The 13564-nt window shown below is 38.0% G+C and overlaps 1 protein-coding gene across 1 annotated transcript in view; it reads left to right on the forward strand.

Moving 5' to 3' along the window:
• The window catches only part of LOC122803550 (cornifelin-like), a 537815-nt gene that overhangs the window by 234430 nt on the left and 289821 nt on the right, over positions 1 to 13564 (forward strand). Inside the window, exon 2 of the mRNA XM_044073203.1 lies at positions 4619 to 4731. Within this exon, the coding sequence (XP_043929138.1) occupies positions 4619 to 4731 (113 nt within the window). The remainder of the gene's footprint in view (positions 1 to 4618; positions 4732 to 13564) is intronic.

Below are 13564 nucleotides of genomic sequence, written 5' to 3' on the forward strand. Positions count from 1 at the left end.
TGTAGAAGCATCTAGTGCTTCTAAAGTGGGGGTCCTTTTTTAGTGGGCCAGCAAGGCAACAAAAAGGTGCCAACAGAGTCCAAAGCTGTGCAGGACAAGGGGAAGGGAAGGGGCAGAAAGAAAAAGAAATGGTAACCGGGTCTGAAGCCTCACTATATGATATAGAAATACTTAATCTTTCAAGTGTGGGTTTGTGTTAAATGTTTTAAAGAAGGGTTTCTCTTTCATCCCTAGTCATTCTATGAATTTAGCTAAGGTCATTGTAGACTTTAGACTTTATCTAAGGAAATTAAATCTTAGATACAGTATGCACGAGGTTAACTGTGATATGCAGGTCATCACCGCAAAGGGACCTAAAAAACAAGCACTTACATTCCAACGCTGGTAGGTACACTACAGGTTTTTCAAACTTTGTGTGAATCAGACTTTAGAAAAATAAAGCCTGATAGAAATGTTTACAATCTTACTGTTTTAGAACAGGCTCTGAAAACCTTATGTAATAATCGACAACTTAGGTTCATGAGAGCCAACAAAGGTGGAACAATAGTGATTATGGACCAGATTAAGTACACAGAATCTATGGAAGAATTGTTAAACGATGAAGGTACTTGCAGAAAAGTTGATTATGCTTTCATAAAGGGCATCTATTTAAGGTTGGACACATGTCTATTTGACATGTTTTGTCAAGGAGAAATAGACCATCAATGTTACACGTATTTGCAGGTTGAACATCCTAAAATGGCATGTATATTTGGTATTCCAAAAGTACAAAAAAATATTAACAATCCTCCATTTAGACCAATTATATCTGCTGCTAATTCTAAGAATGAAACACTTTCCATTTGGTTAGATTTTGTGTTGAATCCTATTATGCAGGCTTCAAAACATTATTTAAAAGATTCATGGCACCTTCTGGAAATATTAAGAGATTTACAACTATCAGGGAAAGATTTTTATTTTGCATCCCTAGATGTTTCTATTTATACTAGTATTGAGCAGGATTTTGGAGTAGATTACCTTATAGAATATTTAAGTAAGTATACTAACTTTAGTAACTATAAGGTTGATACAGTTTGTACCATCATGGAATTAGTGTTGGATAACAATTTTTTTTAAATTCAACAATCAGTTGCATAAACAAACATTAGGGGTAGCTATGGGGGCAAGAGTAGCCCCAGCTTTTGCTAACCTTGTGATGGCAAACTGGGAAAACAAATTTTTAACAAACAGTGAATTTATAAAAAAGATTTTGGTTTATCGTCGTTACATTGACTATTTTTTTCTTATGGAATGGTACCTATGATGATTTTAGTGATTTTGTGGCTTACCTAAATGGTTCTACAGATTTTCTCAAGTTCACAATAGGAGGATTTGGTGATAGTTTAAATTTCCTTGTTTTGAACTTGACATTTGATTTAGAAACTGGAAAATTTATTAGTAAAATTTATAGAAAATCTGTTTTTGTAAATCAATATTTACACAAGGACAGCCTACACCCATTTCATATGAAGAAGGGAGTTGTCAAAGGGCAGTTGATTAGGTTTAGTAGGCTAACATCATCTGATGATACTTTCTTGAAAGAGATGGTTATTTTAAGATTGTTCTTCGAGACAAGAGGATATGATAGATCATGGTTAAAATTGATAGAAAATGAAGTTGTTACTTTAAGGGAAAGAAAGGCTTGCCAAATTTTATTGAGTGAAGTTCATTCTGAAGTTAATAGCAATGAGCAGGACGAACACACTTGTGCTAACGAGAATTTTTCCTCTGCTTTTGCTTTGTCTATTACTAATGAAATGTGATACATCAAAAATATAATAGTAGATCATTGGAAGACATTATTGGGAAATCAAGATCTTGTGAAAGTAATTGGGGCATGGCCTACTTTCATTTGCAAAAAAGACCAAAACTATTAAAATTCTGTTAGAACATGAAACAAAGGAAGAAAAAATACCACTATGGTTAGTTTCACTTCTACAAAAGGGACTTATGCTTGTAAAAATTGCAAACAATGCAGATATATTAGCAAGTCTTCATCTGTAACTTTTAAGCATATCAATAGGACTTACTGGTCTAGGAGTTATTACACATGCAATAGTGAGATGGTAGTATATATTGCACAGTGTCTTTTGTGTCCTAGTTACTACATTGGAATGACTACCAGGTGTTTAAAAGAAGAATTTATGAACACCTTTTAGAAATCAAAAAAAAAAAAAAAATGAACAAATTAATACCTTAGCAAGGCATTCTATTGTATGTGTTGACTTTGAAAAGTTTATGTTTTCTGTCATTAATAGTGTAAGTCAGGAGCCATTTACTGGTGACTGTAAAGTACTTTTAGAATGCAAAGAAAGTTTTTGGCAAATTCATCTTGGGGCAGACAACATACTCAGTCTTAACGACACTATCAACATAAAATGTTTCTTGCAATGCAAGAATAAGTAGAAGATTATACATACTTGTTTATTTTACTGTGTATATAAATATGTTTATTTTTATTCTTATATCTTGTAGAATCTATGGATTTTATGCAACATTTTTTTATTTTCATTTTTACTTTAAATGAAATTTAACTTTGATATGATATCACTGACCATGTGACAATGGTTAATTATTTATAAGCTTGTGGCGGTGGAGTTCAGGTTTTTCTGAAGAAGTTCACATAAAATTAAAAGTGAATGAAAGCGCTAGTTTTGTTGTCTGTGCTTTCTTGATTTGGTTGAACAGGACTGAACAGAGTTTTTAAGTTTTCTGTTTCAAGTGTTCGTTTCGAACAACTGTCAACTACTTACAATACAATATAGTGCATATAATTATCATACAAAAAGTACTAAATGTAAAATTCAACCAAAAAAAATATATATATCTATACAGATGTCCATTTTATAAGTGCATTATGGCACTTGAGGGAGGGCTTGTTCCTCACAGCTCCCCTCCTTCCAGGTGTGCAGTAATATCTATACCATGCATGCTCCCTCGTGCTTTATTGCATGCATATACTATTTAAAACACTTGTAAATGCAAGATATTCATATTTTCAAAGTAAGGTGGATATCATATATATAGTAATATTTTAAATACATTCTATTTTTTAATTGAGTTAGAGCAAATGGATAATTGAGTCATGGGACCCTGCAACCATAAACCCTTTTAATGAAAGCAGCTGTTGTCTGATGTGTTAGTCATTCTGCTTGACAATGTATGCTCTTAATGTCAGTCTGAGTATATTACATTCTACAGCATGATTGTAACAACCAATTCTATCATCAACCATGGCTGTGCTTCATTGATTAGTATAAGGTCCTCTCCGTTTGAGCAAAACATTCACAAAGGTGAACACTTTTCAGAATTCATCCCACAATCTGGCTTGTTGTGAAGTGGGGAAGACTATGGTTCCTTCTGCCCTGTCCCTCCCACTGTTCTGTTAGAATTTGGTCACTAACCTGAAACTTTGCTTTTCTGTAGCTGGGCTTGAAATATTTGATTAACCTTCGAACCCTGCACTGCTTGGTGAGATCTTATTATTCCATTGGTAGGAAGCTTCTAGAGATTTCTAGAGTGAGGTGTAAGACCAAAGATTTTAGGGCCTTTACTATCACCATACCCTATAATTCTCGGTTTTGTATTCATTTTGTTTTCATTTTTAAGTCCTTCTTGAAGACCTTTTTTGTCATTGTTTAGTGCCTAGTTATTGTCTTTCATCACAAGTTTATTATTGTTTGCAAAAATGCGACAGCACTAAAGATATAATGTAATTTTATTGCTTTATCGCAGTACAGCTTTTTAGAGGTTGCCCAAAATTTAAGTTTGTATTTATGTTTTCTTTGCTCACTTGACCCCTAAATCTGTACCCACTGCTTGCTGTTGCTCTGATAAATGTCTTTAAAAGGATATATTTAATTCTGTTGATTCAGTTTTGAGGACAAATCCACTGAGACAAAATAAGTAAATGGGCAACCTCAAAAACATATTTAACATTGGGCACATGATCCTATATACCCAACTATGCAACTAACTCTCAGGTTGCCAAACCTTAGGGTACATTGTAAAACATTTTGGGGAATGTACTTAGAGCCTACTGTCTTTGATTAATCTGTCTATACTAAAAACTGAGTCAACAGAGGAAATGAGATGGCTTTATGGAGTCATGCAGTTTATGAAAAATCCAACCCGAGTGTGTATTCTTGTTATTCTGGTCAGTAGCACACATAATCATCAAATTCTGATGCAGGATACTTTGTTTTAGGTGCTTAGGTCTCTTTTACTCCAGCTGTCTAGATGAACAAAAACGTCAGTTTAAATAGGTTGTTAGAAAGCTAAACACTACACTGCCACGTTGTTCAGTCTTTTTCACAAGTCTGTGAATCGCAGTAGTCTGTTTTTACTTATCATTCTGTGGTAAGAGTTTCATCTATATGTTCTTATCTGTAATTGAAATTGAAAGGTATGCACATACCTTACAAAACTAAGACCACATAGTTTGAAAGATGTTTGATGTTGTTTGGTGTTCAACATGAGAAATGAAGAGACGGGATGCATGGGAAGTGGTAATGCTCGAGACCATTGTAGGAATCAGAGCCTTGATTTTCATATGTGATACTTTGTTTCTTTAACACAGCACCATGTCATCTGTGGCCATGCAGCCTCAAGCCATCACCACCCAGACCATTATGGTACAAGAAAACGACTGGAGTTCTGGTATCTGTGACTGCTGTGATGACATGAAAATCTGTAAGTACCTTTGTGTTTCCCTTCTATTCATGCCTTTATTTTTAAAATAACACTATTTTTAAGCAATTTAATGGGGGGGGGGGGGCATTTAAATAGAAGCTTTCTGCTTGACTGGAGAGCATCTTGTTAAAGAGAATCAGAGAATATTTGGTTGGAACAAGCTGCATTTTTCACTTTCCAGAAATGGCAATGACTTCAGAGTGGATATGACATTAAATTTTCATTCACACAGGAATTACTCTAAATGCTATATAGTATTTTATGTTGTTATGGTTGTTATTCTAATTAACAGATATTATTAACGATACATTTCTGAACCACATCTTCCATCCTGTTTTTAAAAAAAAAATTCCAGGGGATCGTTCTGCCTGATCTTTTGGGAAGTAATATTTTAAATGTTTTTTTTGTGTGTGTTGTTTTGTTTTAACACTAGCCATTTCTTCCTTCATTTTCCATTTGAACATTTTCTTAATGAGGATTGCTTTTATGTCATTTTATAACTGGTGAAATGTCCACGGTAAGAAGGTTTGCCATTCCTCTTGATGTAGTAACTACTATGTATAATCTTACAGAGTTTAAAGCTCTATCAGTGATTTTTTTTAATTTTTATTTGTTAAATGGGTTGGCCCTGCTGTACAGGAAACAGTTTACATGGGTACCCTAGAGAGAAATGTTCCACAGTTATATATAACAAAATGATGAAATACTAGCATTACAATGAATACATTTAAACTCAGAGTTTGGGATTTGTGAAAGGAAAGGACAGGTTACAGTGCAATAAACAGTGGGACAAAAAATACATTGTCATTTGGTAAATATTTCTTATTATTAATTCAGCAAGAGTAAAGCTAGTATGTAGTGTTAACTTGATGTGAAGGTAAAATGGATTTGATTTATGTCACAGCAGATTCAATGCGAGTGAGTAAGTAAGTAGAGCTAGAGGTATGGTATTCTGCTGTTTATGTAGAATTACTAAATCCAAACAACACAGAGTCCTTCCTGTCTCTGCTGATCAGTGTTGCAGTGATGCTCATTATATTTCTTTATTTTTATTTACATTTGTTAATCAGGGTAGAGACCTGCTGCTCAACATCGATATCTGCATTCAAACTGAGCCCAGAAGCCCTGTTTAATTAAATGACTTGCTCAGACACAAACAGTTAAGCAAATGGAGACTGTGGGAATCAAACCTTGGACCACATTAAGCAGCTAATGAGTAGTTCATCAACTGAATCCTCTTTGCTGTCAGTGAATCTTTAATACTGCGAGTGAAGACCTTTATTGTCAAGTCTGCCACTGAATCATTCCACCTCTTATGGGAGGTTTGTTTTACTTATAAAGTAGGTACTGCAAAATATTTTTTTAGAAAAAAAATAATACAGACTGATGTTTATTAAGAGTTGAGAGTAAATAGTTCTACATTCATGAGAGTGCTGCAGTATATATAAAATGGAAGGAATATAAACTGAATAATGTTTGGCTCAAGGATTTGTAGATCAAAATAGCTCGTACACTGGACTTTATTGTTTATCTCTTATTCAATAGAGGGCTCTACAGACAAGTCAAGAAAAATGATTAACTGAAAGAGGTTGCTATTGGGACTTCTAGTATGTCACATAAATGAACAGTCGTTCATGGCAGCCTCCCTGTCCTCACCAAAATAAATAAATAAACAAACTTTACAATAAATAACACCATAGAGACTGCAAAGGTAATACCTTTCACCTTTCAATGGACATGAATATGCACCCATATTGAAGAATATCAAAGAGAAAATTGTGGAGAGGAGGAACACGTTAAATGAGCTGACCGTTACTTTCCCAACGGAGAATGACCCTTTAGGAGATAACATGCTAAGGCCCTGGTTAAGCCAGCTAAGGCAAAACCCCCTGAATTGCTGAAAATGAATAACAAGCTGTACAAAGTTTAATAAAAAATTCTGTCCATGAATGAAAAAATCTTTTGAATATATCCGGAAAATGGATCGAAGCCTGGGGGGAAATAAAGGGCACGTTGAATGAGTAGTCAACTAAAGACCGGGGGAGGTGACCACGAGGGGAGGTTAGCTGAAATGTAGAATTTACGTAAAGAGATGAAAGAAAAGCTGCATGTGTAGAAGACAGAAAAGAAAACGACAAGCTAAGGGTTGCCAGTGTCCAAGAAGGAGAAGACATTTGGGATTGTTTAGGTTTCATGGTTAAGCAGATGCTGGCATTGATGGGGGTGCCATCAGAGGAGCTCTGCATTGGCCGGGCACATAGCATTCTTGCAAACTCCCTAGACTAATACATTCCTAAGACCTGCTATCATAGAACTACAGACTTTTTCATTTAAAAGAAAGACTGTTGTTGATACTCTGCAAGAGGACAAGGAGTTGAAAGTGGAAGAAGCCTGCAGGCCGAAAGAGTGAAGGAAACCTGGCCATTAAACTCCTTCCTGTTGCTCAGGAAGTGGATGTTAGATAAACAATGTGAAGTCGAAAAGGAATATGATGAAATTGAGAGAAACTCTGCAAGTAATCCAGAACAGAAATGAAACTCTGATACAACCTAGCTCAGAGACAGAATAACACTAAGTAAAACATTTTTAAACTATAGAATTTGCTTCAGACATAGACTTTGGACTTAAATGGCAATGCAGGGATTATTTCTTGGGATGTTAGTAAACAGTGGTGAGTAATTTATGTGACTAATACCTAGAGGACTACAACATGTTCCAAACTATGAGAAGGTTTTGTCTTAACTGTCATTTTTTAAGTTAACATTATAAGGACTGGTCAGTGAGACATTATTCGGCCCAGCAATTGGATTTAGTAGTCAACAGCTTGCCCAGACGCTATTTGTTTGTTTGATTTTCAACAAGGCTTTCTTGCAAGGCACTGGGCAAGGAATGAATGCTGTTTGTCTTCTTTTAACATGCGTAATATGAGCAATGCGACCAAAATTTCTTTTTGAAGTCTATTTGTTCAACAATAATCTTTGCAAAGCTAAGCCGATTAAATAGTGTGCCATTAAATGGCAAGTAAGTATTAAGTAACCAAAACAGCACATGAGAAGGAATGCTGTTCTACCTGTGGTGACTGTATTCTTGGCAATGAATAGCGAAGAGGTGTAGGTAGCTAAATGGGCTAACACAGCTAATATTAGTTATGCGGAAGAGCTTGGGCTCACTGTGATATCACATGGAAGACATATGACATGCACTTAGTTTTTGGGTTTGGCTGTTTAGATTTGAGGTTAAGGGTTTTTGCACTTTTAACTGTAGAGCTTAATAGTTTCAAAACAGGAATTCTTGAAGTGATTAGCATGGAGCAGAGCCTTGTTAGGCGAGGGTATTCACCACAGAAGGTTGATGGAGTGTGGCAACAGGAGAATTTTATAGTCAACCTATGTAATGACACATGTTTAAAATCATGATTTAGAATGTAAATAGCTTTCTGGATAAAACCAAGATCAACAGAGTGCTAACTTTCTTGAAAACGGCAAGAGTACAGGAAACACGTCTAACTCAAAAGAACACAAAGAGATAGTCAAAAAATGGCATTAATTATGGGTTTTTTTGCAAGCATGATAGAAGAAAGGAAAATGGAGTGTTCACACCGTTAAGGAGGAGGCTTACCTGGAATATTAAGGAACAACTCGTGTATAGATAAGGGAAATATGTATTAGTGAGGGATAAATTATATCCCTAAATGTGAACATTTCTCATTTAGCTAGAAATATTTGGAGGCATCTCTATTTAACTGGAGTGCTTGCTTGGCTTGCTTGCTGTACTCTGCCTGAATATTGCTGATATCTGTCTGCATTTTATTTTTCACATCCACCTGCCCAACTGTTGTTGAATTCTTAAACCTGGTGGCTTTTGAGTTGCCCGCCCCTACTATAAATCTGATTTTGGATACTCCTCCCAGTCCCATCTCATCAGCTCATTCTACTGATTATGGAAAGATCAGTTGGGAAGACCCACCCCTTAGTTTCTTAACCTTGAATTATCTTCTGTTTCCTCCCTTCCCACTTAACTTAAAAAATGCACTTTATTTAGCTGCTTTTACTGTATTTGGGTTTCTTCCTACTTTAATACTTTATTTTACTTTTTGCTTCTTGTTCTTAAAAGTGTTCAATTACATTTATTCTGCTGCATTTATCGTTGCTTGTTAGTATCCTGATTAAAGTGTAACTGTTATTTTAAGCCTCTTACTTTGGTTTAAGCTCATGAGCTAGGCTACAAGCCAGTTGTTTTACATTAAGAATGTTTGCAGTCTACACTCTTGTGGGAGGAGAGGGTAGCCTCTGCCCTTCTGAGCTGGCAATAGTTGGTTGAAATCTTATTGTACCTGTTGTTCTAAGTGCCTTTGTTCTGGTTTAAGCACTTTGGTTCCAAACCAGTTATTCTACATTAGGAAGATTTGTGGTCTAAACTCTTGTGGCAGGAGAGGATAGCCTACACCCTTCTAAGCTGGGAATTGCTGGCTGAAATCTTATTCTATCTGTTGTTCTGAAAGTGTCTTAGATTTGGTTTAAGCATTTGGGCTCTGAACCATTATTTTACAATACAAAGGTTTGTGGTCTAGACTCTTGTGGCAGGAGAGTGTAGCCTATACCCTTCTAAGCTGGGAATTGCTGGTGAAGGCTTATTGTGCCTGTTATTCTAAGTGTCCTTTTTCTGGTTTAAGCACTTGGGTTCCAAACCAGTTATTTCACACTAAGAAGGTTTGTGGTCTACACTCTTGTGGGAGTATTCTATTGATTTACTGCTTTATTTAAACTGTTTTTTGCTGTTGTGACAGAAATTTTCTGCACTTTGAATTTCTAGTACTTCTGCATTTTATAGCATAGGCTAGATTCAGGCTTACTGAACCTAGACTGTTTGGTATAATTTAAGCACAAAAACCAGCCATCTTACATTAAGAATGCCCCCCTGCACCATTGTGGCAGAATTGTGTACTCCAGGACCCATCTGAGTTGGGGATTGCTGGAATAAGGCTCAGTCTTGGGCTTTCCCATTGGTTACTTTTTTAAATCATTTAACTTCACTTGTATTTCAGTGTTGCGTTTGGGCAGGTTTGCACTCAGTTTACATTGGAGCTGCTCAGAGATTGCACTGCTGCCCTGTGACTGGTTCATCTAGCCCACTCCCCACTAGTTACAATAGTGTATGCCTTCCATAATGGATGGACAGTTTCCCACTATTTTTCCAGCCAGCCTGATTGACATGACCATTCTGAGGCAATTTAGCAATTGCCTCGTGTATACTGACAACCAGTTACTCCTAAAACAGGCAAATACAGCATGTGAAAGAGGTATCTATAATGTGAATTTGGAATCAGTTCTCTCACATAACAACAAACTAGATATCAAACAGGTTGTCAGTGCACACACTTCACCTCTTGCACCACAAGCTCACAACACATGAACCCATACACGTGGAGATACTCACTAGAAGTCTACCTAAATATCAGAGACCTCCCAAGGGCAAACCTACTGCAGAAACTGCAGATCCAACAGAATCCACTCCACATAATAATACACATGACAGTGTCTTAGCTAATAAGCCGCTAAGGAAAAAAAACTCAAAACCAAATGACTTGGTCATAGGCGACTCCATAGTGAGACACATAGATGCCCCCCTCACCAACCTGAACAAGGAGAAGGTCACGGTCAGCTGCCTGTCAGGTGCCAGGATCTATTAGATCATGCACATACTCAAGTCTCTCAACAACAAGTACCGTTATGACTCTGTCTTAGTCCATGTGGCATGAATGACTTGAGATGTGCCTCACTGGACTATATGAAGAGAGACATGACGGAGCCCTCAGATTGTGTGTCCCAGGCAGGTATGTCCCTAGCCCTAAGCAGCATTCTACCTTCACCCAGGATTATGCCTCAAATAATCATTGACTTCAACAATTGGCTTATCTTTTGGTGTCAGGCTGGGAAGATATGGTTGAAAATTCCCGACATAAAAAATTCCACTAGAGAAAAACTGAAGGTTATGCTGCTTAATGCTAGGAGTCTAAATCGGAAACTGTACTCCTTGCCTTACTTTGGAAGATGCTGATCTCTGTATAGTCACAGAGACATGGTTCTAGGCCACAGAGAGCACCCCAGCCATGCAAGGCTACAATGTCTTCCACACGTTCAGACCTCAAAATGAGCATGAAAGAAAAAATGTGGAGGTGTATCCATCTTCATTAAAGACATGTACACCTCAAGACTGGTCAAACAGTACGACTCCATAGAGCTACGCCATGTCCAACTAACTGTAGGTAAACCCCCCGTTCCATATCATTGTTAGCTATAGGTCCCTGACCATGATCCATGAGAACTACTCTGCCTATCTGGATGTACTTGAGTCACTCACTATACAAACACCTTGGTTATGGGTGATTTCCACTATCCTTTCATCAGTTGGGAGTTGTATATGAGCAGAAACATGCTTGCCCTAATATTCCTGGACTTTATTAATACAAATGCTCTGGAACAGACTGCCTGCACCCCCATAAGGGGCTCAAATGTCCTAGACTTAGTACTCTCCAACATAGGGGGTCTCTGCACTACCCACTGTGCGTGTTGCCCTCCTGGTAACTTCTGATCATAAATCAGTCTCATTCAAGTAACGATAATACCTGCCCCCCCCCCCCCAAAGAGCAAAAAGGATGAAACATTTCTCCAAAGCAATCTATACCCTCCCAAGTGATGGGATAAATAATTTCAAATCCCTGCTACCACTGTCAGCAATGACTGGTATACAGCGGTGTACACAAATGCCCTGTATAAACACCTGTACAAATGTATAGACTTGGCTGTACCTGAATGGTTCAAAACCAGGTCCTCACAAAAAAACAAGCCACCCTGGTGGCAACAAGAGGAAGAAACTAATGTCCTAGAACAAGAGCGGACTGACTCAGCAGAGGAAGGACACCCTCCACAGCTTGAACAAGCAAATTAGATATCTTGTAAAGTCCTCTAAAGCCAATTATAAAGCTAAACTAGCATCCCTAGCTAAGGATAATCACACGGCATTCTTTGGCTACGTCAGAAATCTAAAAGGGAAGGATCAGCTATGTCCCTGAGGACATTGCCAACCTGCTAGCAGACATATTTGGTGCAAAGTTAACCCCCTGTCTCCACCAGACATACCCTAAAGCATACCTGTCAGCAGTCCTCTAACTAGTATCTCCAAAGAGCGGGTCATAACCGCACTCTCCATGCCCAAAAACACAGCCTCTATGGGACCGAATAACATCCCGGACTTCCTACTAAATAGTCTAAAAGAGGACCTAGCAGAACCACTTGGCACTCTCTTCAACCACAGTCTAAGCACTGGCTTTGTCCCAGGAGAGTGGATAACAGCAACAGTAATTCCCTTGCACAAAAGGAGTCTAACAATCGACCCTGGAACTATAGAACCATAAGCCTAACCAGCATTATCTGCAAGGCCATGGAGAGAATCATCGTGTTCCTTAGCAACAAAGACATAGGTGACCTTCAAACTCTTGATCCAACCCAGTTTGTCTTTGTTAAGGGTATATTATACTTATTAAACCTGGTGGACTTCAAGAAAGTTACCAAAGCCCTGGATGAAGGCAAAACAGTATTTACAGCCTGTCTTGACTTAACCGAGGCTTTTGACACAATCCCCCACTCAGGCATCATTGTGAAACTCATCCAGCTGGGAATTAACTCACATGTCACTAGATTGTAAACATACTAGAAAATATTAAGATACAACCAAACACCCTAATACTGAGTGATTTCAACTACCCTGCCATTAACTGGGAAAACTACTCGTGTACCAACACCTTTGTCCAATGGTTCTTGAAATTCCAACGCCCTGGACCAACTAATCCATAATCCCACCAGGGGCTCCAATATCCTAAATCTGGTCATTATCAACATGGGAAATCAGTGCCCCACACCTATGGTCACCGCCTCGTTGGTCAGGTCTGACCATAAGCTAATCACCCTTAACATCCATATCCCACCCCCACCACCCAGTAAGTAAACCTCCATAAAAAACTTCTCCAAAGCCAACTTCATGCTACTCAAGTCAGAAGTGACAAACTTCATGACACCTATGCAGACGGGAACTGAAAGTTTGACTGCTGAATCCTACACTAAGGCACTGTACGAGCACATCCATTCATGCATGAATTGTGCCATCCCAAATAGAACCAAGATGCTCTCGTCCAAAAAAGGAAGGCAATCTGGTGGTCCCCTGCCATAAACAAACTTTACAACAAAAGGAAGAAACTGTTGCAGAAAAGAGGAAAATCCCAGAATGCAAAAAACTCCCTTACCAGCCTCAGTAAGAAGCTGAGATCCCTCATAAAATCCTCCAAAGCTAGTTACGAAAATAAAATTGCTAGAATCTAAACGGCAATGCTCGGATCTCCTCCGAGCTACAACAGAATGGTATTAAATATACTGATCCCAAAGATATTGCCAATATCCTGGCAGATCAATTCAGTGCCAAATTCACCCCCCTCTCACCCCCTAAATGTCTCATCTCAATACCGAAAGATTGCTAAATTCTGGTAATAACGGCCACACACGTAAAAAACACACTTCCCAAAGCTAAAAATACAGCATCCATGGGACCAGATGACATCCTGGGCTGTGTACTACATGCGCTATAAAATGAACTGGCACCTCACCTAAGTGTCATGTTTAATCATAGCCTCATCTCAGGCTTTGTGCCCACTGAGTGTTGCACAGCTACAGTTATCCCACTCCACAAGGGGGGGATCCACCTTGGATCCCTGGAACTACCGCCCCATCAGTCTAACGAGCCTGATCTTCAAGTCCATGGAATGTATTATCATGGAACTTAT

This window comes from Protopterus annectens, chromosome 5.part1, assembly GCF_019279795.1.
Source record: "Protopterus annectens isolate FY-2018-M chromosome 5.part1, PAN1.0, whole genome shotgun sequence".
Taxonomy (NCBI): Eukaryota; Metazoa; Chordata; order Ceratodontiformes; family Protopteridae; genus Protopterus; species Protopterus annectens.